At 37.3% G+C, this 9,129-nt stretch overlaps 1 protein-coding gene across 1 annotated transcript; it reads right to left on the bottom strand.

The window, feature by feature from the left end:
• Window positions 1–1,864: 1,864 nt before the first annotated feature.
• On the bottom strand, window positions 1,865–3,783 carry LOC137405085 (uncharacterized). Its single transcript, XM_068091311.1, has 2 exons — window positions 3,620–3,783; window positions 1,865–3,407 (listed from the first exon to the last, which is right to left on the bottom strand). The coding sequence occupies exons 1-2, from the start codon at window positions 3,781–3,783 to the stop codon at window positions 1,865–1,867; spliced, it is 1,707 nt and encodes a 568-aa protein (XP_067947412.1).
• Window positions 3,784–9,129: the final 5,346 nt, after the last annotated feature.

The following is a 9,129-nucleotide window of genomic DNA, read 5'->3' on the forward strand; positions in this document are numbered from 1 at the left end:
ACTTTAACTATTTATGTTACCGTTTCGTGAGTCATTGATTGCGAAAAGGAAGGCAACAGAAAACATGTCATATTTTTAATTAAAGATTTGTCTTAAAAAATGCATGTTTTAGTTTGTTAAACAAAACAAAAAGATTACTGACTCAACTTCTCACCAACTAAACCTTTGCACTTCCAGATTCAGCCTCGCCCGTCCTCGGTAAATTCTCGATCCGAGATTATGAACATCTCGGATCGAGATTACAAGATTTCCAAATGGCTGCGATCAGCCACCATAGCAACATGGGCAAATATATGCATATATATATTTCTCAAAGTATGTCTGTCTGACATTCCGGCTATTGCGCTCGCTGATTATTATACCGATGCGACCAAGCGTTACGATACCTCTGTTAAGAAACATTTTTGTAAGGTTCAATTACTATATCTGGAGTCGAGGCTAACTCCTCTCCCGCGGACAATTGCATTGTCTCCGTGGGAAGAGTCCCCGTAGAGTAGGAGTGTCTCCACATTCAAAGTTTTAATGGATAAGCTTCTGGTGGAACAGTAACCATTTTTATAGACACACTTCTATGCAAGAATTGTTATTATTAATTCTACATAATCAAGTTTTTTATTTTGTTTTTTTTTCAGTTCGCATTAATTGTATTATTACTGAATCATCTTTTATTGTAATCGTAGCAAAACTGACTTAATTTAGCTATTACTTGCTAATTATTTCACATTTACATCTAAACGTTTTTTTAGTGGTTTTTTGAATTTATTTGACTTGCACGAAACATTTTCCTCATGGTATGAAGAAATATGAGTTTAAAAATGGTTTGACAAAGTTTGAAAACCTTTACAGTTGTTTTTATTTTCTCTCTCAACTTATTTTAATTACACAAAACACTTTTCTCATGATATGTAGTTTGAAAGTTAAAATGGCAAATTTTGTTATATGTTAAATACAAATCAATTTTCTGACCAGACCTTTTTATTACCCGGGCAACGCGGGGTAGCACAGCTAGTACAAAATAAAATATATGCCAATAGAGCCGCGCAGGACTAGACTTTTATCGCAATAGCTGATGTGAATACGAGAGATAGAGACAGGTTGTATCTCTCGTTACATCATTTTGGGCAAGTCTGGGCATGTTTTTTTGGCCTGAGCGTTTTTACCGCGATCAATTTTTTCATTTTTAATCTTCAAATATCTTGACGATGAGATCGTCTAACACAACAAACAACATACCGGTATCAGCTGATAGACCAAAAATGCTTTCTTTTAAAATCAACTAAAATTTGATACAATCACATCTTTAAGTGGCCGGTATTGTTCATGATCAACTCATGGAGCAGCAATGAAAAAGAGGCTGGTACAAGTTGATTCAAACAACGTTTATCAAATGTTGATTGTAGGTGGAGCAGAGATAGAACAAGGCTCCTATCTGTCAAGCCATCTCATTTTTATACCATTCTAAGCCCGAATTGAGTCAGCAAAACTAGCCTAAACCAAACCTATATATATATATATATATATATATGTGGTATGTTTATCAAACATTCAGTTTATTCAAATTCAAAACGCAACTGAATCTCTAACACAAAGTCATTGCATCAAGCATGACGTAATATAATCGTTGCAATAGGCTGTACATTCTACATAGGCAATAGGCAATACATTCTACATCCCCTCTTGATCTCAAGATCAACTGTTGTAAAACCATACAGCATAACATCTAATAGATCTCAGGATTAACTGACTTGTACAACCATTACAGCACAAAATTTGATAACTACTTAGGAAGACGTCTATCTTGAACAGGTCTGTTTTCAAAGTCACTATTTTGATCGAGATCAGAGTCAACAGGCTCTCGATTCAACTAAACATTGTTATCGAGCAGGTCTGAAGTACTAAACTCAACTTCGACCTGATTAGACTTTCTAGTTGGCCTAGTTGATGCATGTATACCATCTGCAGTGTCGTCTTGATGAGCCAATCTCAGGTCAGACACATGCCTATTTGTGCCATTGACTTCAACAGAAGTGCTAGAATTTATCTTTGTCACTTTTTGGCATTTCCACTTATCAAAGCACCTAGCATTAACTAGCTTGACATAAGCAGTGTCTCCAACTTTGTATGGGTTAAGGCTGCAGTCTCTATTGTCACTAAGCTTTTGTGGTATTTCTGTCGATTTGGTCACCCCTGCCAAGTCACTGCGATAGCTGCATAGTTCTTCCACAGGCACTATAACATTGGAGTTTGGTGAATTGTTATACCAATATGCCATTTCTTCAGGTCCTTTACCAGTTCTCATGACTGCTCTTTTTATAGTACGGTGATGTCTTTCAATTATTCCATTTCCAGTAGGTTTATAGGCACAGCTGAGGATCTGCTTTACACTCCATTTCTGCAGAAACTCTTTCATTCTAGCGCCTGTGAAACATGGGCCATTGTCACTCAGAAACTCCTTAGGAGGTCCACGTTCTCGAAACACATTGTCCAACTGTTTGATTACTACATCTGATGTTTCATTAGCCAGTTTGAACCAAAGAGAAAACCTGCTAGGCCTACAATCAATAATAGTCAGATAAGGTCGACTGTTCACATGAGTGATATCTGATGCAAGGCGCTCCCATACATTTGCTACATTTAGCTGACCATGATCCCATTTGATTGGATGAGGATCTACACTGTTACACATAAGACAAGTTTTCACTACTTGCTCAACTATGTCTTTCTTGATTGTTCGTCCAAGCTTTTTCTGTGCCAAATACAGGGTTTTGCTGACATCAAAGTGGTGGTCTTGATGAACTTTCTTTACGTCTTCTTTCTCATCTGTGTTAGAAAGTACAACACCTGAGCATGCAACAACTTGTAGCCATTTCTTTGGTACTCTGGTTAGGACATCCGACTTGTTCTCACCTGATGGAACAAATTTGATCATTAGTGTTAACCCGTATTCATCAATCAGCTGACCAATAATTCCAAGTCTACGTTGAATGATCAACTGACTGAGGCCAGTAACCTTAGGCCTTTTAGTATCTTCTATCACTGAATTTATCCACCCATAAACAGTAGCTGAATCTGTGATCACTTGCACATTTGTCATTTTCCACTTTAGCGCTAGGTTGATTCTTTTCAATGCAGCTTCTAGCTCAGCAACATTTATATGAGCACCATCATCCTCTTTACGTAGCCATGCTGCATCCTCAACAGTGTTACCATCTACCTTCAGAGACACTCCAAGAGCCAAGTTGCTGGCGTCACACCACACAGTACACTGAAAGGTCTTCTTGACATCCCACTTGCCTTTCACTGGGTCTTGCTTTTGTACTTTTTGAAATATTTCATCCAACAAAGATTTCACAGAACTAGGACCTATTTCAGACCAGTCTATGTCATTAGTCAATCTCTTTACATAGCTACAAGCAACTCTTAACCATCCAGCAACTGGGTAATGTTCAACTAGTTTGCCACAAATGGAAAAAAGGTCTCTTTTTGTAACCTTTTCTAAAACTACAGGCAACTCACCATCTTGCTTCCAGTTGTACTAATCATCTTCTGCATTGTTTACTCTAAGACCCAACACACGAGTATCTGATAGTGTCAATGGGTTTTTGCCACAAGTCCAAACCTTAGTAAGTGAGCTCTAACAACATCAGCTTGGACCACCTCCTTGTTTACCCAAATGTCATCAATGTAGTGATCAGTTCCATTGCAAATCTGTTCATCCAATGAGAGCACTTTATCTATGATCTTGGACATTATCTTGGGAGCAACAATCATACCAAATCCCATGCGTGTCATTAGATACGTTTTACCTCTGTACTTCACTGCCTGGAATTTTTTTAGACTGGGCTCTATATGAATTTATTGATAAGCCTTCTTCAAATCTAACAGACGTGCTTTGCTTCCCCCTAACCTCCAATTTCGCAGTTTTTCTTGGCAAATCGCAGTCTCAATACCTGGATTACTGTGAATATAGTTGTTTAGTTCACGGTAATCCATAACAGGGCGAATCTTATTGGGCTTGTTTGGTTGTTTTGCAGTCATCAATGGAATTATCCCCTCTACATGATCATGGACTATGCTATCATATAACTCCAGCCATTCATCATCTATCCAGCGTTGCACTTCTTCATCAAACTCTTTTCTGTCATCATCATTTATCTTGTATTCAGAGCAATGATTTTGTAGAATCGGTTCATCATCTTTCCATTTGCATTTGACAAACCATGCACTACCATCAAACCATGCTATGAAATCTTTATCATCAATCTCTAAACTACTCTGGCGTCTTGTGCCAACACTTATCACTGGCACCTCACCACCAAACGTAACACCATTGTGAACATCAACTTTAACTCCACCGAGTTTAGCAATAGCATCCATTCCCAATATCACTTGTGCTCCACCTACTAGTGCTGGCGCAATCAAGCACTGCAGAGGAAGCTCTTCTTTTCCTGTGACATTGACTTCTAAAACAGTTTCGCCCTTACACTCAGTAGTTTTACCGTTTAACATGCTGACAATTCGAACAGGACCGCTAGGCCTTTTACCCAATTTAACACAAAAATCATCTAAAACCACAGTCTGTTCTCAACCAGCATCTACAAGAGCTCTTGCTGATACTTTTTTTACATATATATCAATAAATGGTAGCACCTCTTTGTTCAGTGACTTGTAGCGGGGAAAGTATCCGGTGCAGACACTCCCCCATTCTCATTTCCCTTAACCTTAGGGCAATTCCTAGCTATGTGATTGCCAAGCTCTTGACAGTTGTAACACTTTATTAGCCTTTTTGCACTCCTTACAACCTTGGATGGGCACTGGTGGGCTCCATGACCTCTGCCATTACAAATTGAACAAATCTGTCCAGCAGGTTTTGAGCCTACATACTCCATTGCGCAGACTCCTTGTGCTCCACCATTGCTAGACATAATCATTCTTGCTCTCGTGGCCAACTCTGACAACAAAAGTTTTTTAGTTGCTGAAATGGATTTTATCTGGGTAGCTACATCAATTGGTAACCCGGCCACAAAAGCACACTTCAACAAGGGTTCTGGTACTGTTTGGCCAATCAGAGCTACTAACTTACGCAAATCTGCCAGGTAAACATCAACAGTTTCTCCTTCTTTGTATATCTTTCTTTGTAGTTGTCCATATGCGCAAAAGTTATTTACTCCAAAAGCAGTCATTAGCTCCTGTTTAATCAGTGCATAATCCTTTTTAGTGTCGGCTGACAGTTGTTTATAAATGGCGAATGCCGGTCCAGACAGAAAGAGTGGCACAAAAGATTTCAACTCCATAATATTCTGCAGCTCAGCTACAAGCTCTAACTTGTCTCACCACTCAGAAAAGTCACCACTCTTCTCTACATCTTCATAGGTTTTAATCAAGTCTGAAAGTTTTACTGCCATTATTGTCACAGTTTTGCCGAAATAGCTTGTGGTATGTTTATCAAACACTAAGTTTATTCAAATTCAAAACGCAACTGAATCTCTAACACAAAGTCATTACATCAAGCATGACGTAATGTAAGCATTGCAATAGGCTGTACATTCTCCATAGGCAATACATTCTACAATATATATAATGTGTAGTAAGTAATAAGAAAACAAGCTATATATGTAATAAAATAATAAGTAATTTTTTTTATCTTATCCTGCCAAGTTGGCTCAGGTAAAACTAATTTTAGGAGCGGAAGCTATTCACTTGACAACAAATCTAAACCCAAATAACAAGTACACCTACACCGGAAATGTAAATATTTCTTAGTTGTTTTTAAGCTAATAACTATATGATGCAATAGCCCCTTCCAATATACAATTGACACAGCGTCAACAAAAGTGTTTACGGTAAAATTGCAGACGCATTGCCTAAAAGCTGTTTATCTGTACAGCTGACATATTAAACTTTTAAACATGTTTTATTATAGGTCACATGACACTGGTAAGTAAATCACCTCTAGTTATGCAAGACAGTCAATGGATCACGCTTAGCCATTACACGAGATTACGCCATGTTGGAAAGGTGACTGGCAAATTTGAAATAATGGGTAAGATCAGCATGATAGTAAAGGCCAGTCTTTGTTGATTACAAACCAAATCTTTGTTAGCCTTTGTTGGTAATAGGCTAATGGCTGAAAGTGTGACGCTTGATCAACAGTAGATTGGACAGAACCTTTCAAATTCTCCATCAGTTGCAGAGTTGTCCGCTCTCATAGACACCAATGTTGCTAGTTTATTATTGACAAGTGAAGGCGCTTTGCAGATTAAAAGAAACCAGTTTTGTGTAAAACAAAAACAGTACATCGTAAAAAGACTTGCTTAGAGAGATTGCTGCCAACTAATTTACAATTCTCATTAATAAATAAATAATTATAATGGAACATCATGAAAAGCATTGCTTTTTGGAAATGACAAATAAAATTTAAAAAACTTGTTCCCTAGCACTCTATTATACGTTCATTGATAGACCAGAAATATCCTAATATTAATAATACTAATACTAGTAATATTACTAGTTATATAACTAGTTACTGAAAGGAAATACAGTGATTATACACGTACATCTAATAAATATATTTCCATTTAAAAAATAGAAAACTTGATGATTGAGATTAGACTTCTACTAATGTCTTTATAACAAAACTTTGTTCTAGTATTTATGAAGTGCTAGCGATAAACTCCAATCTCTTTATAACTCCAATCCTGATGTTGAAAGCTCCATGATGTGTTGACCAGCAATTGATATCCCTCTTTTACAATTTTCATCAAAACTGCACAAACCTGTTACAAGTTAATATGATTTATTTATGAATGCATCAAAAGTGAAGGAAACCATATACAAAATGAAAGAAGAGCTAGTACAAGTTAACCAATTTTGTCAATTCCCGAGCTTTTAATTCAGAAAATTCTACAGCTGGCACTATTTTAGACGCCCAAATAAATAAATAAAATTCTACAGTTAGAAAAAAGTATATAACTTGAAGTAAAAATATAAGCATATATACATTGAGTTTTCAAATTTGCTTAGTCACTAAAAAGTGTACATATAGGTGTAGATAACAAGCATGAAAACTCTATAAATTATTTGAGATTGTAAATTTTTTCAAGTTCGAGCTGTAGGCAATTTGACCATTGATGTTTGAGTGCTTTTCTGTCAGTACTGGTGTCGCAATATGGATTATCTTGTTCCTTCAATTTGAGCAAGCTTTAGATGTACTGCTCACCAACAATGCAAACAATAGGCTATGCCTTTTGCTGCAGAACCTTACCTACCACATTGACCACTACAACAACTTCATTGATTACTTACCTTTACAGTTGCTAGGCGATGTACACTCAAACTTGCTGTAAGTAGGAAGGTCTTTTCTACACACTGTCGCACAATCCCTTATCAGCCGTTTATTTTGAACATTCTCGATATATTCATAACATTGATCAGTGTCAAAATGTGATTGACATTGCTCTAGAGTTTTGTCACAAGTCCGTCTGCTTATTACGGTGGTACGTGGCTCTACAACAGCTGTCCTACCAGACTGCAAGTGTATGGCTAGAAGAAGCGGGACGACCATCTAAAAGGTGAAGATAAACTGAGTGTTCTATGAAACAGAGATGTATTGATCATACCTAACAGGAATTCCCATAATCAAGGAGTTGGCTAGGTGTAACTCACACACTCTTACAGCGAGTGAGAACAACAACGGCGCCCAAGGGTATTTGCAATTTTAGGAAGTACTTTTTAGAAATTGGTATTCTGAAACAGTTGTTAAGGTGACATAAAATGTACTAGTTTTGCTCCTCTCACCTAGCCGATAGAGCCTGTGCTATGATGCCTGTGACTCCACGACTAAGCGCTAGATCTCTCAAGTGACTAGTCAGCCTGACCGGTACTATACTGGTGGAGAGGAGCTAATTATGTATATCATTTATTGATCTCATGACTGACTTCTATGGCGCCTTACAGTGCCTCGCGTTGCGTGTTCGCAACTCGAGTTGTACAACTCGAGTTGCCGAGTTGTACAACTCGGCCTGGGTTTTTGATGAACTCGAGTTGTGTTACGCAAAACTAACACGGGTTTGTAAAAAACAAAGTGAGTAATTGGGGTGTCTCATTTACAGAACATTTACAGAAATTTAATAATAATAATAATTTAAATATATATACACATTTAAATATATATATTGGCAATACTTGCGCATATTTATTTCTATAAATATAACGAGACAAAAACAATTGTAGACTGTAAGAAGCAAACTAAAAAACAATCAATGTGGGAGCTGGGCCACTTCTTTTTCAAACGAAAAAAGAGTTATCTCTCTAGTACCTGACAGGAAACTGAATGAACACCGAAAATGAACATAGAAATTATATCAACGGCGTTTAATGATGCACCAAAATAAATTCCATATAGAAAATATAGCTAGAGAAAATGAAATGATCAGATGTTCTCAAGCCGAGTTATTGAACTCGAGTTGCTGTTGAAAGAACTCGGCCTGGATTTTTGATGAACTCAAGTTGTGTAACTCGAGTTGTACAACTCGAGTTGTACAACTCGAGTTGTACAACTCGAGTTGTACAACTCGAGTTACACAACTCGAGTTGTACAACTTGAGTTGCAAACTCGGCACACTATAATTCGCTATTAGCTCTAGTTTTACAGTACATACATACATAGTCTAATTTCATTTAGCTAACGGGTGCCTATTGATGTACCATTGTTAATATAACCAGATCTACGGTTATGCTACCGTAATACCAATATATTGCACCTTACTTTTACAAAGTCGCATTGCGTGTTCACAACTCGAGTTGTGAACACGCAACGCGAGGCACTGTAAGGCGCCATAGACTTCACTCATCGAATAGGCAATTTGCGTTAAGGCGTAGGCCTAATTATTTTTTCCAATATGATATTTATGCTTATAAGCTGACAAGTTTGTCATTTTCATTCTTCATGTTATCTTTTTATATTAACTAAAACTCACCTTAATCGTTTTTTTTTCAGACATTGTGAACCAAAATAAAAACATGATGAAATAGCGTCGGTGCTTCTGGAAACTAACTGATCGCCCTTATGCGATGTCTTTCTCTCATTTACCATCATGAAGCGTGAACTTGTTAGGGAACTCACAAGTA

Source organism: Watersipora subatra, chromosome 9, assembly GCF_963576615.1.
Source record: "Watersipora subatra chromosome 9, tzWatSuba1.1, whole genome shotgun sequence".
Lineage (NCBI taxonomy): Eukaryota > Metazoa > Bryozoa > Gymnolaemata > Cheilostomatida > Watersiporidae > Watersipora > Watersipora subatra.